The sequence below is a fragment of the Herpailurus yagouaroundi genome, unplaced genomic scaffold, assembly GCF_014898765.1.
Source record: "Herpailurus yagouaroundi ecotype Mexico unplaced genomic scaffold, PumYag 566, whole genome shotgun sequence".
NCBI classification, from domain to species: Eukaryota; Metazoa; Chordata; class Mammalia; order Carnivora; family Felidae; genus Herpailurus; species Herpailurus yagouaroundi.
In genome coordinates, this window is record NW_024412783.1 from 1563605 (window position 1) to 1585794 (window position 22190).

Here is a 22190-nt window from a genome sequence, read left to right on the forward strand (position 1 = left end):
TAAAATTTAGAGTACATTTAAACTTAACATATAATATGTTACCAAAAATATTTTAAATGTTAAATACTTATCTGTACAAAGCTTGAGGCAGTACATTATTGTGACTAAGGGCCTGGCCGGTCTGAATATTGCCTTACCAGAAATATGATTTTGGGCAAGTTATTTAACTGCTAGACCTTCAATTTCCTCAACTGGAAAATGGAGGCACAGTATACTTCAGTTAGTTGTTGGGAGGAACAATGATAGATATAAACCCACTCAGAACAGTGCCTGGTACAAGGTTAACATTGAATACGTGTTTGCTGTTTTTATTATTAAATGAGATGACAAGTTAAGGGAAAAATAATTTATTTCTCAAAAACCCAAAAGGTTTAATAAGGGTAAACATAATTCAGGGATTTTAGTAATATAGGCTATCCCTTTAATTAACATTTATTGGCAAATTTTACATTATGTATTTCTTGGAGCAAGTTTCCAACTAAATTTTTAAAAAAACAGCTTTATTGAAGTATAATTGACATACATAATTTCACATATTGAAATGTACAATTTGAACAGGTCCCCAGTAGCTTGTTGTGATCTTACAGTGGTCAGTACTCTGTGCTGTGAGATGTACAATTGGAAAAGTCCTGACATATGTATACACAAATCAAATTCTCACTACAATCAAGATAGACAACACATCCTCTACCCACAAGTTTCTGTGTACCAGTTTGTACTCCCTCCTATGTCTCCCCGAGGAAACCACTGATCTGCCTTCTGTCACTACACATTAGTAAGCTAGTATGTTTAATTAGCAGATGGTGGTATTTATTAAAGATTTGACTGATGGTAGGGGAAAAAAAAAATCAAAGAACCTAGAAAGGTAGTTTCTGTCGGTAGAAAACAAACTAAAAAAAAAAAAAAAAAAAAAAAAGCTTTTAAAGATGAAGGTAATACCAAGTTGGGGGCGTAAATATTTATAATTGTTAGATCTTCTTGATGGATAGCCCCTTTAATTATGATATAATGCCCTTCTTTACCTCTTGTTACAGTCTTTGAATCTAGTTTGTCTGAAATAACTACAGCTCCTCTGGCTTTCTTTTGATGTCGATTAGCATGATAGATGGTTCTCCATCCCCTCACTTTCAATTTTTAGGTCTAAATTCAATTAATAACAAACATAAAGAAACTTATTGATAATAAAACAATAGTAGGGGACTTTAATATCCCACTTACAGCAAGGGGTAGATCATCTAAGTAGAAAATCAATAAGGAAACAATGACTTTGAATGACATACTGGACCAGATGGATTGACTTAACAGATATATTCAGACCATTTCATCCTAAAACAGCAGAATACACATTCTTCTTGAGTGCAATGGAACATTCTTCAGAATAGATCACATACTGGATCACAAATCAGCCCTCAACAAGTAAAAAAGATCAAAATCTTACCATGCATATTTTCAGACCACAATGCTATGAAAGTTGAAGTCAACCACAAAGAAAAATATGGAAAAACCATAAATACTTAAGAGTTTAAAAACATCCTACTAAAGAGTGAATGGGTTAACCAAGAAATTAAAGAGAAAATTAAGAAGTACATGAAAGACAATGAAAATTAAAACATGACAGTCCAAAACCTTTGGGATGAAGCAAAGAGGGTCATAAGAGGGAAGTGTACAGCATTCAAGGTCTTCCTCAAGAAAAAAGAAATGTCTCAAATACACAACCTAAACTTATACCAAAAGGAGTTGGAAAAAGAACAGCAAATAAAGCCCCAAACCAGCAGAAGAAGGGAAATAATAAACGTGAGAGCAGATATCAATGGTATCAAAAAACAAAACAAAACAAAAACAAAAAAACAGATCAATGAAAGTAGGAGCTGGTTTTTTTAAAGAATAAACAAAATTGATAAACACCTAGCTAGACTCATCAAAAAGCAAAAGGAAAGGACCCAAATAAATAAAATCACAAATGAAAAAAGGGAGATCAAAACCAGTACTGCAGGAATACAAATAATTATAAGAGAATATTAGGAGCAATTATATGCCAACAAATTGGGCAATCTGGAAGAAATGGATAAATTCCTAGCAACATATAAACTATAAAAATTTGAAACAGGAAGAAACAGAAAATTTGAACAGACCCATAACAGGAAAGAAATTGAATTAGTAATCAAAAATCTCCCAACCAACAGGAGTCCAAGGGAGTTTTACCAAACATTTAAAGAAGTAATAGCTATTTTTTGAGAATGTTCCAAAAATAGAAATGGAAGGACAATTTCCAAATTCATTCATTGAGGCCAAAATGAGTGACAAAACCAGACAAAGACCCCACTAAAAAGGAGAATTACAGAAAAATTTCCCGGATGATCATGGTTGCAAAATTCTCAAAAAGATACTAGCAATTTGAATCCAACAATACATTAAAAGAAGTATTCACCACGATCAAGTAGGATTTATTTCTGGGCTGCAGAGGTGGTTTAATATCTACACATCAATCAACCTGATATACCTCATTAATAAAAGAAAGGATAAGAACCATATGATGCTCTCAATAGATACAGAAAAAGCATTTGACAAAATACAACATCCTTTCTTGATAGAAACCCTAAAAAAGTAGGAAGAGAAGGAACATACCTCAACATCATAAAGGCCATATGGGAAAGACTCAGAGCTACTATCATCCTCAATGAGGAAAAACTGACAGATTTCCCCCTAAGGTGAGGAACAGGACAGGGATACCTACTCTCACCACTGTTGTTTAACATAGTACTGGAAGTCTTAGCCTCAGCAATCAGACAACAACAACAACAACAAAAAAGGTATCCAAATAGGCAAGGAAGAAGTAAAACTTTCACTCTTCACAGAGGACATAATACTCTAAGTGGAAAACCCAAAAGATTCCACCAAAAAACTGCTAGAACTCATACATAAATTCAGCAAAGTTGCAAGATATAAAATCAACGTACGAAAATCTGTCACATTGCTATACTCCATTAATGAAGCAACAGAAAGAGAAATCAAGGAATCAATTCTATTTACAATTACACCTGGGAATAAACCTGACTAAAGAGGCAAAAGATCTTTACTCTGAAAACCTACATTGCTTATGAAGGAAATTGAAGAAGACACAAAGAAATGCAAAAACATTCCATGTTCATGGGTTGGAAGAATAAATATTGTGAAAATGTCTATACTACCCAAGCAATCTCTATCAAAATAACACCAGCAGTTTTCACGGGGCTAGAACAAACAATCCTAACATTTGTATGGAATCCAAAAAGACTCCTAATAGCCAAAGTAATCTTGAAAAAGAAAAACAAAGCAGGAGGCATCACAATCCCAGACTTCAAGCTGTATCACAAAGCTGTAATCATCAAGACAGTATGGTACTGGCACAAAACCAGACATATAGATCAATGGACAGAATAGAGAACCCAGAAATGTACCCATAAATGTATGGCCAACTAATCTTCAACAAAGCAGGAAAGAATATCCAATGGAAAAAAGACAGTTTCTTCAACAAATGGTGCTGGGAAAACTGGACAGCGAAATGCAGAATTAAAATGGACCACTTTCTTACACCATACACAAAAAGAAAATCAGAACGGATGAAATACCTAACGGTAACACAGGAAACCATCAAAATTGTAGGGGAGAACAAAGGCTTTAACAACCTCTTTGACTTCGGCTGCAGCAACTTCCTACTAAAAATGTCTCCAGAGGCAAGGGAAACAAAAGCAAATATGAACTACTGGGAACTCATCAAGATAAAAACCTTCTGCACAGCAAAGTAAATAATCAGCAAAACTAAAAGACAATCAATGGAATAGGAGAATATATTTGCAAATGACATATCTGGTAAAGGGTTGGTATCCAAAATCTATAAAGAACTTATCAAACTCAACACCCAAAAAACAAATAATCCAATTAAGAAATGGGCAGAAGACATGAATAGAGACTTTTCCAAAGACGACATCCAGATAGTTAACAGACACATGAAAAGATGTTCAACATCATTCATCATCAGGGAAATACAAATCAAAACCATAATGAGATACCACCTCACATGTCAGAATGGCTAAAATTGAGAACTCAGGAAAAAGGTGTTGGAGAGGATGCAGAGAAAGGGGAACCCTCTTACCCTGTTGGTGGGAATGCAAATTGGTGCAGCTACTCTAGAAAACAGTGTGGAGTTTCCTCCAAAAGTTAAAAATAGAACTACCCTATTACCCAGCAATTCCACTACCTGGTATTTATCCAAAGGATACAAAAATGCTAACTCAAAGGGGCACATACACCCCAATGTTTATAGCAACACTATCAAGAGCCAAATTACGGAATCCAAATGTCCACCGACTGATGAATTGCTAAAAAAGATGTGGTATATACAATGGAATATTACTCAGCAACAAAAAAATGAAATGTTTTTCAGAGAAAGACAAATACCACATGATCTCACTCATATGTGGAATTTAAGAAACAAAACAGATAAACATAGAGGAAGGGTAGGAAAAATAAAAAGATAAAAGCAGAGGGAAGCTGAGGTACCTTGGTGGCTCAGTCAATTGAGTGTCTGACTCCTGATTTTGGCTTGGGTCATTATCTCACGGTTCATGGGTTCAAGCCCAACATCAAGCTATGTGCTGGCAGCGTGGGGCCTGCTTGGGATTCTGTCACCCTCTCTCTGCCCCTCCCCTGCTCGTGTTCTGTCCCTCAAAATAAGTAATCTTGAAAGAAAATGTTAAAAACAAACAAACAGAGGGAGGCAAACCATGAGACTCTTAAATATCGAGAACAAACTGAGGGTTGATGTAGGGACTTGGGTGGGAGATGGCCCTAAATGGGTGATGAGCATTAAAGGTACTTGCTGGGATAAACTCTGGCTGCTATATACAAGTGGTGAATCACTAAATTTTACTCCTGAAACCAATACTACACTGTATTTTAACAAACATGACTTTAAATTAAAAAAAAAATGAAGGCAATTTAGAGCATTTCTGTGAACAAATTAAAAATAAAAATTACTAATAAAAGCTTGAGAAAATTTAGTTTACCAAGAAAGAATTGACTTGTTATACTACCTAGTAACTGATGGTGTTACTGACAACTTTATATGGCTTTTGTATTTTCATATTTCATTAACTGACTTTGTCAACAGGGGTTGGTTGGTTGTTTACCTGTGTCAGGGACAGAAAGGGGGTGCACTTGTGGTGGGGAGATCATGTAGACCTGTGCTGTCCACTATGTTAGTCACTAGCCACATATGGCTATCTATCTCTTATTATTTTAAAGATTATGTTTTTCAGTAATTTCTACACCCAACGTGGGGCTCGAACTCACAACCCCAAGATCAAGAGTCACATGCTCCACTGACTTAACCGTCAGGTGCCCCCACGCTTAAGGCTATTTAAATAGTTGTAATGGCTATTTAAACTTACATCAAAAATTTAGTTTAGTTGCACTAGCCACATTTTAAGATTTCAAGAGTCCCACACATGGTTAGTGAATACCAACTATATTGGGCAGTGCAGATACAGAAATGTCTATTATTGCTGAAAGTTCTATTGGACAGAATGGACTTGAAGACTCTTGAGGTACATCATCTACAGTGGAGGTGGGGAAGGTCTAAACTGAAGCAATCACAATCACATGGAGACAACAGATCTATTGATATACTTAATGTACTACAGAGTAAAGATAGGGTGATTCATTTAGGAAGTCTTCTGTTTCTCACCCTAGGTAAACGGGTAGATGGTTCATTCACCAACAAAGTAATATAGAAGCAGGATTTAGGAAAGAGGATGAAATCAGATTTGTACTCAGTGAGAGGCAACCCTTGTACAGGTCAATGGTCTGAGAAGCTGCTGGATCTCAGAATGTGATCTGTGGGCAGTCTGGATGGAGACAGACTTCCAAGGAAAGAACAGTGGCCATGAATAGGGGCCATACACTTAGGTGAGGGCTCTGAGAAAGCAGGATGCATGAGATGGTCAGAGACTAGCATCAGAAGCCCTTGCATTTTGGGTAAGGTTTTCAAACATTAGCAGGTCATGAAATCAGCAGAATAGGTCTCCACTAGCATTAAAATATTAATATACTTTGCATATAATTTAAGTAAAGACCTTTCAGATCTTTCCCCGAAACTTTTTTTTATAAATAAATGTTACACAATGATATGTAAACTGCGTTACAAGGTAAAACATTTTTGGGTTGTAGTCCAACTAGTTTGAATGTCAACTGATTTATAAAATGAGTACCACAGACTATAAGCTACATGCAAACTGGAACAAGTGTCCTTTTCTTCATCACCTAAAATCCTGGCACATACTAGACACTTAGTAAAGACATAATGCATGAAGAGAATAAATCAACGGGCCAGAAAAATAAGAGGAAACCCAGGACAAGGGTGACTCAGAAGCTAAAGAAGGATGAGAGAGAATAAAATCCAGTATCAGATATCAGTCATTTGGTGATATTCAGAGCATGGATGACCTTGTCTGCAATTTCTGTGCATTGGCAGAAGCAGAAGCCAGACCGCAGAAGTAAATGGGAGAGGAGGAAGTAGAGATGAGATGAATGAAAGCGGAGAGACATTTGTTTTGTATTGAAGATGCGAAAGTTCAACATGTGTCTGGAAGAGATATAGGAAAAGTACACTCTAGAACTGTGCTGTCCAATGGAATCACCTATGGCTATTTGAATTAGAATTAATTTTTTTAAGTTTATTTATTTTGAGAGAGACAGAGACAGCATGAGCAGGAGGGGCAGAGAGAGGCAGAGAATCCCAAGCAGCCTGTGCACTGTCAGCACAGAGCACAATGTGGGGCTCGAACTCATGAACCATGAGATCATGACCTAAGCTGAAACCAAATCGGATGCTTAACCAACTGAGCCACCCAGATGCCCCTATTTAAATTAGAATTAAATTTTAAAATGCTGTTCCTTAATAATACTTGCTGTACTTTAAGTGCTCTATGGCCACATGTGGCTAGAGGCTGCCATATTATTCAGGGTGACAGAGAACATTTCTATCATTGCAGAAAAGTCTACATTAGAGTGCTGTTTTAGAAAAAGGTTTTAATTCATGTCTGTGCTGGCCTCAATAAAACAAGCCGGTGTACACTGCTCTCCAACCTACTCCTACTTGAAACGTTATCCAAACATTTGGATAATGCTGTAGATACTACAATCAATACATGATATTACATTTGGTCTCAGCGAGAGTTAACCCCAGGAAAGGCCAGTGGAGACATTAGGGAGGCTACTGACTTTCAGGATGTGATCTAGGGGTAGTCTGGGCATTACATATATTCATGTTGTTATCCCACCAAATACAAGAAAAATACCTGGCAACTAGAAGCAGCTCACGATTGCTAATGACAATGCACAGGGAAAAGGAGCTGTAGGACAAGGTATAAGGTTGACAGACACTGGAGCAGTACTGGATAGAAAAGGCTGGGAGAACTCAGGCTAGATTAGATAGAAGATGGTTGGGTAAAATGGGAGTCATTATAGTGAAACTCCAGTTTAAGAAAAATTAAAGTTACTAGCAGAGAACAAATAAATACATTGTTTCTGATTTCTATGTGTAATTTTCATGACTACCTTACTAACAAAAGCAATGTGATAGAAGACAGGTGTTATTATCCATAAGACCTGTCCACTTAGACACTGTTAACGGAAATCTCCAGGCTGACTCACTGAAGAAGCTACTTGTAGAAATAAAAAAATAAAATTTCAAATTTTGTGGGGAAAAAAATACTTTTAAAGGAATATACTTGGCTCTACAGAGAGAACCAAAGGGAAGAAAGGACATTCAGTTCATTTGCCTTCTCCACCTAGGATAAGTAAGGTCTTTTGCAAAAACAAAACGTGAATCCTCAAGTCTTCCTCGTAGCCTTGCCTGGAGATACCTGGGAGTGACCATCAGGTCGTTCAGGTCAAGTCCTTTCATTGATATCACAAACTCCTCACGGGCTTTTAAGCACGGAATTCAGGTTGCCTAGGTTTCTAATTAGTGCTCAAGAGGGAAACTATGGTCTGCGGGACAGGGCCCGGCTCCGGGAAGGGCTGGAGAGGCAGAGCGCCGGGGTCACGGTGATAGCGCCGGCCGGAAGCCTCGAGGAGACCGGTTACTTATCAGGGCTGTCCGTTTTAAACGTCGTTACTAAGGACCTTGCTGACTTCACCAAAGTGATTACCGATAGTTACTTCTGCAAAACGACCGTATGTGCCAAATAGAGTGCGCTTGACCTGGATCCGAGCCGTCCCGCTGCCACGGCAGAAGCCAACAAGTTCACTTCTGGCGCCGCTTCTGACTTCCTGGGCGAGGCCGGAAGTAGCTTTCCGGCCGCCAGAGCCGCAGAGCGTAAAACAAGATGGCAGCACTCCGACTAAAGCGATTGTCCAATCTTCGTTTTATTTCTACCACCTCCATACCCACAAGGGACTCCGAACTTCCATAACCAGATCTAATTTTTCTCACCACAACACGTTCATATTTCAGTATCATTAATCTGGGGGTGGAAGATGGGTTGGAGGCAGCTCCAGGCAGCGACCATGAGTACCATGGGGCATCATTTTGTACGGAAACCGGAAACCAAACGCCGGGCAGGGACGAGGTACGGAAATCCAGACGTGGCCCGGCTGGCCAGTAGAGTGTGGGGGGAGGGGCGAAAGGGCTGGAGGGCGTTGTTAGCACATGATGTATTTCCGCTTCCTCTCGGCCCAGTAGCTTTTGGTTGTACTAGCTAGCTTGTTGCGGGGAGGGAGGGGGAAGATTGTTTGCAGTGAAGGAGCTCAGTGTACGGGAAGGTAAACTAAGGTAAGGTTCTGTGTCTGGGGCCCGGGGCTTTGCGTCCGGTTGTGTAGGAGGTCTGGGGGCAGGGTCTTCGGGACTGAGGAAGATTGTGGGGTTGGAGCCTGGAGGCTCGTATTGTCCGCCTGTTTGGAGAGAGGAGGGGGGGCGGGGCTGGGGGTTACTAGGTGAATTGCAAAGCCCGGCGGGTGTGGAGTGAGGGAGGGCGGAAGAAAAGGGAGGATGGAGGAGATGGGGAGATATCCGAAGGAAGTCTGGAAAGCGCAGTTCGGGAGGGGCTGGGCGAGCGGAGCTGGGACGCGGGAGGTGTAGGATCTCAAGTCCTTGAGGGCTGAGGAAAGTACTCGCGGTGGGGGCTGGTCAGAATAGCGGGGTGTGAAAGGAAGAGAGTGAAGTTCTTGGGAGGCTGAGGGGTTGGAAGGGGCTGGTGGCCTGTGTTCTGATGCTGCCCCTGTACTTGGCCTTTGTTTCCCTTGCAGCTCCCCAGAGACTGTCATCCCGCAGCCTCCGTTCGGGCCCAGCCTTCTCTCTCCAGTTGCCACCACAGCCTGGAGGCGCCTGCCTCCGCCCTCCCGAATGGTGCTACTCCTCGAAGGCCTCGGCCCAGGATCCAAACCCCCTTTGCCCCCTGCCTCGGAGCGGTTGCTCCGGGTTTCTCCTGGTGGACTCCTCGCGACGGGGACGGAAGAACTTTTGCACCGACAAGGCTGTAGCTTTAGGAACCCCGCTGACAACGTGAATCTTGGCCTCTAACCCAGTGTGAGGTCATTCCCGTGTCCCTTTTTACACCCTTTGAGAAGAGAAACTCTTCTTGTTACCTGGAGCCCGGGAAGCCCCAAGCTGGGGCCCTGGTCCCACCATGTCAGTCCTCTCTTGTGCATAGGGCTGTGCCCTCTCCCCATTAGCATGGCTGAATTCAGGCAGGTTCCAGGGGGGCGGGAGACCCCGCAGGGGGAACTTCGGTCTGAGGTTGTAGAGGATGAAGTCCCTCGGAGCCCGGTCGCAGAGGAGCCGGGAAGAGGTGGAAACAACAGCAGTGAGACCAAATTGTCTCCAAGAGAGGAGGAAGAACTGGATCCTCGAATACAGGTGAGAAAACTAAAGGGAAAGGAGAGACAGGGAGCCCAGATTCCAGTTTTCCTGAAGAGCTGTCTGATAAATGAGGGATTAGATTTATTCTCTCCCCAGTGCGCTGGGGCAGGAAAGGAAAACAAGTTTGTCAGCAAATCACTGCAGGATAGTGTGACAAGTTCTAAAAGAGCTGTGTGTGGAGTGCAGAGAAAGGCCTGGGCCTGAGTGCCTGGGGTGTGCTGCTGAAGGCTTAACTGACAAAGGGAAGCAACAAATTGGCCTCAGATGCAGGGCCTCATTTCGGTCAGTGGAGAGTAAAACTATTCTTCTTTCTAAATAAGTAAAGTGGCTGTTGGCCCAGAGATGCGGTATGAGTGGGAGGCACTTTTGAATCTTCTCTTTTGTCATCGTCTCATTAGTGCCTCCCAGGGATGTTCACATCTGTAAAGGGTGAGACATTTCATGTTTTACAACGCCTCACCAGATGGAGGCCTGTAAGGAAATCTGATGTGTTTATGGAGTTGTATCAGCCATGGTCCGTCCTTAATACGGATTCCGAGTTCTGAGGATGCTGGTTATACCAAATGAATGGAAAAGCTGACTTATTGCCTTGGAGTGTTTACAGGCTAGTAGTTGGTAGGATGGGCAGATCTTTGTGAAGGAGCAGTGGGTGAGGACAGAGACCATGGGGAGGAGATGCATGGTCGGCTGAGGTGGGATTGTAGTGTTTACGTGCATTGGCTGGGAAGGGTTCCCTGGGAAAGCAGCTTGGGTGGGTGAGGGCAGGAAGTGCTTGTGTGTTTGGGGCTCAGTCTGCCATAAGGTCTCATAGCATCTCCAAGATTCTGATGTGGAGGTGACTCACACCTCTGTAGGTGAGCAAGAACATCTTAGGGCTTGCATTCCTGGGCTTCTCTGTCAACAAACCTTTATTAGATTGCTTCAGTGAGTCAAGAAGAAATCAAATCTGGTCCTCACATCCTTCCTGCCCTCTTGGTGGGGGTTCCCTGGATGTTGGGCAGAGGAACTCCATGCTTATATGGGAGATGCAGTGAGCCATTCATCTACTGGCATGAGTCAGTAATTTATTTCCACCCTATCTCATGGGTGTTGCATTGAAAACAGCTCAATTTCTTCTGCTAATTTTACAGATTTGTCATCTACTGAGGAAGTAAGTTATAGTGAAAAACACATTGGCCTGAGATTGAAACAACCTCCAGCCTCATGATTTGTGATTTTCATGCAAGTTATGTAATGTCTAAGCCTCACTAACTTCATCTATAAAGTGAGGGGTTGGTGCAGTTTATTTGCACAACTGCTCACTCTGCTCTGACATAGTCCTATGATTCTTTTCTGTTACAACTCTTTTGCTTATCTCTTGGTGAAAGTTTGGAGGTAGTATTTTGGGAAACAGACCCCTGTCTGTTCTGTTGGGAGGAGGACTGTATGGTGTGCTTCATACACCTTCTCCCAACATTCCTTGCTCTGCTCCAGGGGAGGATCTACTGTGGTTTCTTTGCTCAGTCTCTCCTGCTCCTGTGTATTTTTCCAGCACCCACACAGGCAAAGGCGGTAGTACGAAGAGTCATTCTCATGTTTTGCTGTTCACTAAAGTAGCTATTAGCCACACGTGGTTACTTAAGTAAAATCAGTTAAAATTAAATAAAAATGCAGTTCCCCAGCTGCTGTTGGTATTGTAGAAGTAGAACATAGTTCTATTAGAAGAGCTCTGTGAGGGTTGAAGAATATCAAGCAGGCCTAGATTTGCCTTAATTCCAGGGAGCTTGCAGTGTTGTTAATTGGAGCAAGAGGGACAGGCAGATCATAATCTCTCTTGCTAAACTGGGAGGCACATTGTGGAATGGTGTGGGTAATGTGGGGAGGAAAGGTCTTGTTGTAGAGGCTTCCCCCTTTTATGGCACACTGATGGCTGGGCCAGTACTCTGCCCTTAGCAGGGATTCTGCATCTTCTTGCCATGTGGAAGAGGCAGCCTGATGTGAGGGGTACCCTTCAGGGAGGAAGCTGGCAGCATTCAGCCTTTCTGGGTTTGGTCTCCTCTAGATAAGAAAGAGATTGCTGTGTGTCTTTTGAGGTGCCTCTTATTGGGACCTCTCTCTCATAACACAAGACCATGTTATCCTGGTAACTCTGTTTCAGTGCTTTAAATGGATTCTCAGTGCATTCTGTGATTCTCTGCCAACAGATGCATCTTAATCCACCAGCGAATTTTAAAAATACCTGTTCTTGGGGCACCTGGGTGGCTCAGTCTGTTGAGCGTCCAACTCTTGATTTTGGCTTAGGTCATGATTCTAGGGTTGTGAGATTGAATCCTGCATCAGGCTCTGTCCTGTGAGCCTACTTAAGATATTCTCTCTCTCTCTCTCTCTCTCTCTCTCTCTCTCTCTCTCTTTCTGCCCCCTCCCTCATTCGTGCACGTGTGCATGTGTTGTCTCTCTCTGTCTCTAAAAATAAAAATAAAATATAAAACAAAAAATAAAGCAAAATAAAATAAAAATACCTGTTCCTGAGCCATGTCCAGACATGTGAATTCTGGTCTCATTGGGGGTGAGAAATGGTTCTAACATGTAGTCTACATGTGCCCACTCAGCCAGGGATATCCCAAAGGCTAGGGACTCTGTTCAGGTATTTTCTGGGATTCCCAGAAATGGTTGCCCTTAGGAGAAGGCTCTTACTGATACGGGAAATGGGGTTTCTTGGCAGGCAGTTCATGTCCGCATTGTCTGGTGGGATACCTCTGGAATTTGGAGGCAAGCCAGCTGGAGATCACCTCTAGGCTGACCTGGAGTGTGCTATCACCCAGGGAAGGCCACTGTCTTAGTCTCCATGTCTTGAGGTCAGCATAGTTCTCTGAGGCTTTCTGGCTCGTCCTCAGCTTTCTGAGAGAGGGTCCCAGTGGAGGGAAGGAGTGAAGGAGGATGGTGCTAGGGTGGGCCTAGGTCTCCTCCCCTGTGACTTCTCAGTTCCCTTTGTGATGATGGGTACATTCATCTTCAGGTGAGTGGATACAGTCACTCATCTCCTCCTTTGACTCTTCAGAGTGACTTTGCAACCTCTTCATCCTCATCTGAAGTATCCGTTTAGCTCTCACAGGATAATCATATTTCCCTTACTTAGTCCTTGAGCCATGCATCACCCTGGCCCTGCATCACCATGAGCTTGTGTGTTTTAGTAGCCTGTAAAAGGTGAGCAGGCACATCTGTAGATGGAGCACCCATGCCTTTGAATCAGTGGCCTGGCATCCTGGGAATGTGCCTGCCATGTCTGGGGAAGGTCACCCCTGCTGGCTGTGGGATCACTGATGGATGATGCCTGCTGACTCAGACTTCATTCTATTCAAATTTCCATTTCAGCCAGGTGCCAAGAGTCCCTGGTGGAGCAGGCCAAATGTACTATGTTGCCAACTTCCCAAAACAGAGCCCTGAGTGCTCATTGGCTTCCCGCTTAGCCTTGCCCTGGGTCTGCCTCAGCCTGCTTGTCCCCCACCTCCCCCGACCCCCTTGCTCACCTACCATCTATCCTATTCTGGTCCCCAGTCTCCTTGTCCTGTTAGAGCTTTGTGACTGAGGGGCAGACCTCATCATCGAAAGACTTTTTTAATTGCTGGAAATGTTGTGTGGATGCAAGTTCCCTTCTAGAAAGATGTGCCTACTCCTGCTGTTTGCCAACAGTCAGAGCCCTTTACGTACTTTTTCCGGTGGGGATGACTTATGTAGAGAGGCATTCATTCCTGTGATGATCTTGTTGATCTTAATGATCTGGGAGCACTTTGGGCCGTGGAACTGAGTGGGATCCAGTCTTGGACCTTGGTTTGCCCATGGGAATGTTGCAGGCTGGCCTTTACCCACCTCCTTCTGTTTTCCAGAATCAGTTTATTGCCTCCTGAGGCATATCCTTTTCCCACCAGAAATGTGTTTTTTTTAGTTTGATGGTACTCCTGTCTTCTCTGAGGCATCCATCTGAAGATGTCCTTAACCCTAGGATGGTGGTCACAGTATCAGGAAAACCAGATCCAAGGTTAGGTCCCTGATCCATTTTCAATTCTGCCTCTAATTCCCTACTCCATTGTTTCTTATCTAGCAAATTTGAACAAGTTGAGAAAGAGAATATTCTGGCAAGAGCTGCGAAAGCACTGTCACTTCATCTCCCAGATAGTCTGAAACCCATTGTGGGCCTAAAAAAGCTAGAGGAAGACTAGGCCCACGGTGGGAGAGGTTGTCTCTCACCCTAACAGGAATTGCCTTTTGTGAGAGCCCTTGGGGTGATTCTGTCCACTGAAGGCTATGTCCTTGTTAGGAAGGCACTGTGAAACCCTGATCTCTGTGTGTCAGGTAGTGCTGGCTCTGGCCCCAGGCCTCTTGTGGGCTCCTGTGAGCCATGTCAGCTGCTTATGGTTCCACAGTGTTTTGTTGTAACCTTATGGACACTGGGTTGTGTGAGTAATCAGGTTGCTCATGTGCACCAACGTCCAGGCCCACAATGTCCAATGTGGGAGTCACATGCTGCTGGACAAATTGAGATGTACCCTAAGGGTCAGATGCACGAGGATTTCAAGGGCATAGATTAAAAAGAATGTAAAAGTGTTTTATAATTTATGTTGAAAACATATTACAATTATAATATTTTGTCTACATTGAGTTAAATGGAATGTATTATAATTTAATCTGTTTGCTTTTGCATTTTTTAAAGTTTATTCACCTTAGAGAGAGAGGGAGGGGCAGAGAGAGGGCAGAGACAGAAACTCCTAAGCTGGCTCTACACTGTCGGCACAGAGCTGGATGCGGGGCTTGAGTTCATGAATCGTGAGATCATGACCTGAGCTGAAATGAAGAGTTGGACACTTAACCAACTGAGCCACCCAGGCGCCCCTCTTTTGCATTTTTTTAAAAACATGGTTGCCAGAATACTAAAAATTCAATGTCAGGCCCATGTCAGTTCTGCTCTGTAAAGTTTAGAGCCAAATTTATGGCCTCCTTTGAGGAAGTGTCTGCATTGTTGTAGGTATGTGTATTTTCATGAGGTATGTGAGAGCTAGTGATGGCAGCATTGCTCTCTGCCAAGTGCAGGTTATGTCTGGGTCATGGGCAGCAGGCAGACACAGCCTGGGTTCCACTATCCTGTCCAGGGTCTGCAGGGCTCCTGGGAGAGGATTCCATAGCTGAGTGTCAGGCATTTCACTGGGCATTGATCCTTCTCAGGAGTGTCCTTGGCATGCTGGGCTCCAGGAACTTGACTGAGAAAGGACAGGGAGCATACTTGAGACCAGCACTTCTCCCTACTCTCTGCCATGTCAGTGAAAGGCCCAGGTGGTTCTGTTGCTTCTTTCTCTAGCCTTGGGGCCAGTGAGATCCTTTAAAAAAAAAAATTTTTTTTTTTAATGTTTATTTACTTTTGACAGAGAGAGAGAGAGCATGAGCAGGGGAGGGGCAGAGAGAGAGGGAGACACAGAATCTGAAGCAGGTTCCAGGCTTCAAGCTGTCAGCACAGAGTCCGACGTGGGGCTTGAACTCACAGACTGCAAGATAATGATCTGAGCCGAAGTCAGACGCTCAACCGACTGAGCCACCCAGGTGCACCAAGGGCCAGTGAGATCCTTATGCTACCATGTCTGGTGACTTGTCCCCAGTGTTCTCCTTCCCTGCCACAGAATCTGTTGTGTGAGGACCTGGGGTCTCTGTCAGTCAACTGCTCAAGCAGGCCTAGAGGTCTCTTGAACCATGGAATCTTCCCTAATCTTGACCTCAACCAGACCCTCATGATTCTGCTTCCTGCATTTCTTTGGGATCGCCCTGTCCTCTCCCACCTGGAATACTGCAGACAGCCTCCACTTTTTTCTCCCTGGCCACTGTAAACTTTCCACATACTGCTCAGACCCACCTTCCTAAACCACAGACTGGGTGGTGCCAGGCTCTAAGGGTCTCCCCCTGCCATTGGGAAAAGTTCTGGTATCCTTTCTCCTGTATGTACCCCAGCCTTGCTGGCTTCTCACCTGACAAGCTGCCTGCTCTGGGCACCTGCTTGTCACTGGTGCTTTTCTGTGTATCTGTCAAGGCCCAGCCTAGGAGCAAGTCCTCAGGGTGTCTTGCCTGGCCTTTCCTGCCCTGGTAGGTGATCCTGCTGCTCCCACCAGGCCTGCTTCTTACAGTTCCTTGTACCACTTTTTTCTTACTGAGTCCGGAGCTTCTGCCTCTTTGTTTTCTGAATTCTTGGGTGTCATGGTGCTGAGCTGTGATAAGTGTGTAGTAAATGTGTAGTGAGTGACTGGCCTAGTGTTCCTCTCTCAGGAACACAGACTGTTAGCTCCAAGGCAACTTCTATTGGCTGGAATTTCGGAGAGAAGGTGGTCACATGTTCTAATGAAGAGAGGGCAGGCTTGCTGCCACTTTGCTGTGTGCATGTGTGTGTTCTATTCTCTGAATGGTGATTTCCTCATCTTTAAAAAGGGGGTTTTACTGTCTGATACAGAGGTGGAGTTGTGAGGATTACAGGAGACTGTATATTAGGTCTCCTGCACGGAGGCATTTGACAGTGCCCTTTTCCTCCATTTCTTCCCTTCCTTAACCAGGCAGACTTTCCCTCCCACCCCACATGGTTCCTGTAAGAGGCTACTTTTTCCCACTGCTCTAACTCTTTGCCCCTCTTTGGCAGGAGGAGCTAGAGCATCTCAACCAGGCCAGTGAGGAGATCAACCAGGTGGAGCTGCAGCTGGATGTGAGTGTTGATCTTTTTCTTCACACCCTTGGGCTAGTCTCTGGAGGTGTCTTCTTTTCTCCCTGTTCAATACAGTGGCAGGGGAAGGGGCATGTATGAAAAACGAGAGGGGCTGGGACCCACACATGTGCCTTCCTTCTGCCCATGTCCCTGTCCCTTTGCCAGGAGGCCAGGACCACCTACCGAAGGATCTTGCAGGAGTCAGCAAGGAAGCTCAACACACAGGGCTCCCACTTGGGGAGCTGCATCGAGAAGGCCCGGCCCTACTATGAGGCTCGGCGGCTTGCTAAGGAGGTATGGCTAGCTGATGCACGTTCCAGGAGGGGCGCATACAGAGCCTGGCCCTGGACTCTTCCAGTCACACAGAACACTTTCTGGTTTCTCTTATTTCTCTTCCCTTTGGTTCATGTCTCTTTTCTTTGCTCACCTCTCCATTCCTTTACCCTTTTCCTTCCCCCCCTTTTTTACACAAGTAATGGGTTCAGTATTGGAAGATTCTAATGTAACAGTAACTATAAAAGGAGAAGAAAACCAAAATCACTCCAAATCCTGCCATGTGCCTGTTTCACATTTTTTGCATCTAGAATTTATTTTAGTCAAGTATGGTAAGACACAGACACAGAGACAGCTGCCATGAAAAGAGAGTTTATTACTTAAAATTTCCAAGAAGAAAGAGCATGCCGCACCACCTAGGGCCACCTGGGGAAGCACTTGGGTTGATCAGGAGGCGGAAGACATGAGAGGAAAACTTGGCTCAGAGCCTTTATTGCGGTTATGATAGGAAGGAATGGGTAAGGCAGGGTAGGCAACTTTTAATAATTTTTCTTTTTTTTTTCTTAACGTTTATTTATTTTTGGGACAGAGAGAGACAGAGCATGAACGGGGGAGGGGCAGAGAGAGAGGGAGACACAGAATCGGAAACAGGCTCCAGGCTCTGAGCCATCAGCCCAGAGCCCGACGCGGCGCTCGAACTCACTGACCGTGAGATTGTGACCTGGCTGAAGTCGGAAGCTTAACCGACTGCGCCACCCAGGCGCCCCTAGGCAACTTTGATGGAATTTAGAGTTAGATAGCTTGAATAACTGTGGGCCCTGGGCTATAGGGGTGGTTTCTATATTTTGGTACCTGGCCCTGGGTTAATGTAGGGCAGAGGAAATAATTGGCTTTGTGTGTGAGAGTTAGATAAAGGAGGTGGTGGGCTTTGGATTGGTTGGTTTGCATTTGAAAAGTATGCTCACAGAGGAGTTTAGTGTCTCTAGGAATTAGCCCTAGGAAAACCCCAGGATGTGAAAGCATCATAAAATAGTGAAAATAAAAAATGTAATTAATACAATACAGATAACCCCTTGATTTTTGGGTGTGTGTATATCCTGCCAAAATGAGATTTATGATTCGTGCTATTTTTCTTCCTTTATTTTACTTATTTACATATTTCCATGTCAATAAATATACATCCATGCTATCATTTTTAAAAGCTGCTTAACATTTCCTCATATTATTATTGTTATTAATGTTCTATTATACACTTAATCACTTCCCTATAATTGAAAACTTAGGTTTGTTTCCAGTTTCATGTTTGGTAAGCATGGGTGTAATGAGTATCTCAGAACACTTGTCTTATTTCCTTCAGCTTACAGGCTGGACTGGAGGTGATGGTCTCAGGGGTGTACTCTCTGTGAGACTTGGTCCAAGTCATTCACCACCTTCAAACTAAAGTGGGGTGGATCTTTCTTTGTTCTCCCTAGAGCACAGGCCAGTGGCCTTTGCGAGTGCTGGGTTTCACACATTCACCCTGCAGTGGCAGTATCATTTTCCAGTCCTTTTTTTTTTTTAAGTTTATTTTTTTATTTTTGAGAGAGAACACAAGTGGGAGAGGGGCAGAGAGGGAGAGGAAGACACAGAATCCAAAGCAGGCTGACCTGTCAGTGCAGAGCCCAATGTGGGGCTCAAACCCATAAACCGTGAGATCATGACCCAAGCCCAAGTTGGACATTTAACCAACTGAGCCACCAGGCTCCCCATCCAGTCTTTATTTCTGCATTTATTTCTTTTGAGCCATATCCTTATAAGATAGTCTTTATGGAATGTTGCTTCTTTGGAATTTATCCTTAGTGCAGTTTGGGAAGTGAAGCTGATATTGCACTGGGCCTTCCTCCTCTTGTCCTCATCCAGGATGGGTCTCCATGGGCGGTGGGGGTCCCTTGGGGCTCCCCATCCTGATGGTCCCGTCTTCCAGGCCCAGCAAGAGACACAGAAGGCAGCGCTGCGGTATGAGCGGGCCGTGAGCATGCACAATGCTGCCCGGGAGATGGTGTTTGTGGCTGAGCAGGGTGTCATGGCTGACAAGAACCGGCTGGACCCCACATGGCAGGAGATGCTCAACCATGCCACCTGCAAGGTGAGCCAGGTCTCCTCCGGTTCTGGTACTTCTTTGGCTATTCTTTCATCCCATCTCCCTCTTTCTTCCTTTCTTCTACCCTCCAGCCCTCCCTTAGCTTTGATTATGTTTCAGGCAAAACCTTTTCCTTCCTCTCTGCCCTTTTTGGCCTCCATTTACATTTCCTTCTGACTTAAGAATGTCTCTCTGGGCTCTTCTTGAACCTTTGCATCCAGATATGGGACTGACCCTCAGTTGATCCACCCCCTGGATTCTCAAGATTCAACACTCACATTTTGTTACGTTTAGCTGTGACCCCTCACTTCTATGTTCAGAATGTTCTCCTTTTCTTACTTTTGGGCTCTGCTAGTGTACCGTGATTTTTGAAGTGTAATTTATATATCATTTCTAAGCTACTCCCAGGGGACTAGGGAGTGGGAAGATCCCTAGCATCAGCTCCAGTCCACTGGGGCTGTTACAACAAAATAACATAGACTAGGTGGCTTAAGCAAGTTTATTTCTCACATGTATGTATCATTTCTAAGCTACTCTCGCATGTATGTATCATTTCTAAGCTACTCCCAGAAGACTGGGGAGTGGGAGGATCCCTGGCATCAGCTCCAGTCCACTGGGGCTGTTAAATACAAAATAACATAGACTGAGTGGCTTAAGCAAGTTTATTTCTCACAGCTCTGCAGGTTAGGAAGATCAGGTGCAGGCAGATTTGGTACCAGGTGAAGGCCTGCTTCCTGGTTCCTAGACAGCTGGCAGTCTTTTCACTGTGACCTTGCGAGGTGGAAGGAGTGAGTGAAAGCTCTCCAGGAACTCTTTTGTGAGGACACTAATCCCATTTATTTATTTTTTGAGTTCTCCCACCTGTATAACCTAATCACCTCCAATACCATCACCTTAGGGGTGAGGATTGCAACATGAATTTTTTGGAGAGGAGGAGAGAGATAAACATTTAGTCTCTAGCAGCAGATGTCAGATCCTGAAGGATGGTCATGTCTTGAGAGACAAGAACATGGGTCCTGGGTCAGTGATGTATGTCCTGGTGAATGTATGGCCAGGTGAATGAGGCAGAGGAGGAGCGGCTTCGTGGTGAGCGGGAACATCAGCGGGTGACTCGGCTGTGCCAGCAGGCTGAAGCTCGGGTCCAGGCCCTGCAGAAGACTCTCCGGCGGGCCATTGGCAAGAGCCGCCCCTACTTTGAGCTCAAGGCCCAGTTCAGCCAGATTCTGGAGGTAAGGCAGTGGGGGTGGGGGAGAGTGTGTGACTAGGCAGGAAGGGGGTAGGCATGGAGAGTGAGGGCAGTTAGAGGGGATGCCAGTGCCTCTCTGGTCCATCTGACAGACCAGTGTGGTGGCCCAGGTGGAGGTACATATGCTAAGAATGATATCTAGGAGTGGGAGTTGGGCTTGGGGAATGGGTCCTGGTAGAGAATGGAGTTAAAAGGAAGTAAATGAGAAAAAGTGGGAATCAGGGGAAACCAGGGAGAATGGGGATGAGGAACTGGCCAGATAGGGAAAGGGAACCATGGGGAGAGGAGGAGTGGGTGGGGATGAAGACTTGGGAGGAAGGTCTTGTAAGGCCAAGAGCAGGGTGATACTGCTGGGAAAGAGGAAGAAGAGAAGAGTGAAGAGGGGCTAGGCTGGGTGGGGTGGAGCACTGCAGGTTTGTGTTGGATGGTGAGCTGGCCTAAGAGTCCAGGAAAGGAGGCACCAGTGGAAAGTGCTGAGTGGAGCTGAAGGGACTCCGCTCCAGGAGCCACGGACAGTTGGCCAGTCGGTCACCTCACTTTGTTCCTCCCTCTGCAGGAGCACAAGGCCAAGGTGACAGAGCTGGAGCAACAGGTGGCCCAGGCCAAGACTCGCTATTCAGTTGCCCTGCGCAACCTGGAGCAGATCAGCGAGCAGATCCATGCCCGGCGCCGGGGCCAGCCCCCTCATGCCCCTGGCCAGCGGCGCTCCTCCCCTGTGGGGGCAGAGGCCGGGCCTGATGGTGGCGAGGATGGAGACAGTGGTATCATAGAAGGGGCTGAAGGCGGGGTGCTGGAGGAGGGCAGTAGCCTGGGGCCTGGCCCTGCCCCTGACACAGACACACTGAGCCTGCTGAGCCTACGCACAGTGGCCTCAGACCTGCAGAAGTGTGACTCTGTGGAGCACCTGCGGGGCCTCTCAGACCACACCAGTCTGGATGGCCAGGAGCTGGGTTCCCGGAGTGGGGGGCGCTGGGGCAGTGATGGCGGGGGCCGTGGGGGTCGCCACCAGCGCAGCATCAGCCTGTAGTTCATGCTCAGGGTGGCTGGTTCCTACCACCATTGGCCCATGTAGGGCTCCAAGCTCCCTGTCCTCAGGTCCTTGCTTCCCTTGGAGAGGTCAGGTTGGCTCTTGTCTCTGGTGAATTTCTCTCCCTCCTCCCCCAGTTCTTTGCAGGTGGCAGCTCTCTTTGCCTTACCCCTTCAGAAGGCTTTTTCTATGGCTCTCACATTTGCCCTCCCCCTGCTAGCTCCTCTTGGTCTGATGTCCTTCACTGCCCCCTTTCTGCTTTCCTTCCATCTGTCTGGCTTTCCCCTCAGGGAACTTGGTCTAGAAGGTACAGGGTAGCCCACTGGAGAAGGTGGATGTGGGACCTGAGTTTTGACATCTTGGCCCCCTGGTTTGAGGCAATAGACAGGTGTCCCTCTCACCTCCCCATCTCCCAAGGGGGCCTAGGGATGCTACAGAGCCTCTGTCCTAGCCTGCCTGTATGTAATCTGTAAAATGCACTGTAGGACTGTGTGCCTCTGGAAAACACTACACAACCCTGCAGTGCTCCCTTCTCATTACTTAAGCCACTTTGCTGTGTGTGCCACAAAGAAGGACTTGAAGGGTACCAGTGTCAGAGAAGGTGAAACCCAACCCCACTGTCCACATAGAGGACACCACCTCCAGACAGGCTCCCATGTGCATGTTGTTTCCCCAGCTGAGCTGGGCCATTAACATTGCCAAGGTGCTAGTGGGTCTCTAGCAGGGTCCATGTTGGGGGGTGGAGACATAATGAGGTCCTGATGGTTGAGGCCTTCGCGGTTCCTGCTGCAGAGTTGGGTTTACTTTTTCTGGGTGGAGGTCACTGAGCTTAATCTCAGCGCCCTCCTGCTGGGTGGAGTTAGGGAATTTGGTGCTCAATCCCTCTCCCTCTCTCTTCCCCAAACCAGACAATAC

The 22190-nt window shown here is 45.3% G+C and overlaps 1 protein-coding gene across 1 annotated transcript; it reads left to right on the top strand.

Annotated features, from left to right (window-relative positions):
• The first annotated feature begins 8680 nt into the window (after positions 1–8680).
• SH3BP5L (SH3 binding domain protein 5 like) lies at positions 8681–21470 on the top strand. The gene is made up of 7 exons (XM_040465510.1): positions 8681–8815; positions 9289–9898; positions 16548–16610; positions 16776–16904; positions 18847–19008; positions 20058–20231; positions 20805–21470. Exons 2-7 carry the CDS (start codon positions 9716–9718, stop codon positions 21273–21275), a joined length of 1182 nt encoding a protein of 393 aa, XP_040321444.1. The 5' UTR covers positions 8681–8815; positions 9289–9715; the 3' UTR covers positions 21276–21470.
• Positions 21471–22190: the final 720 nt, after the last annotated feature.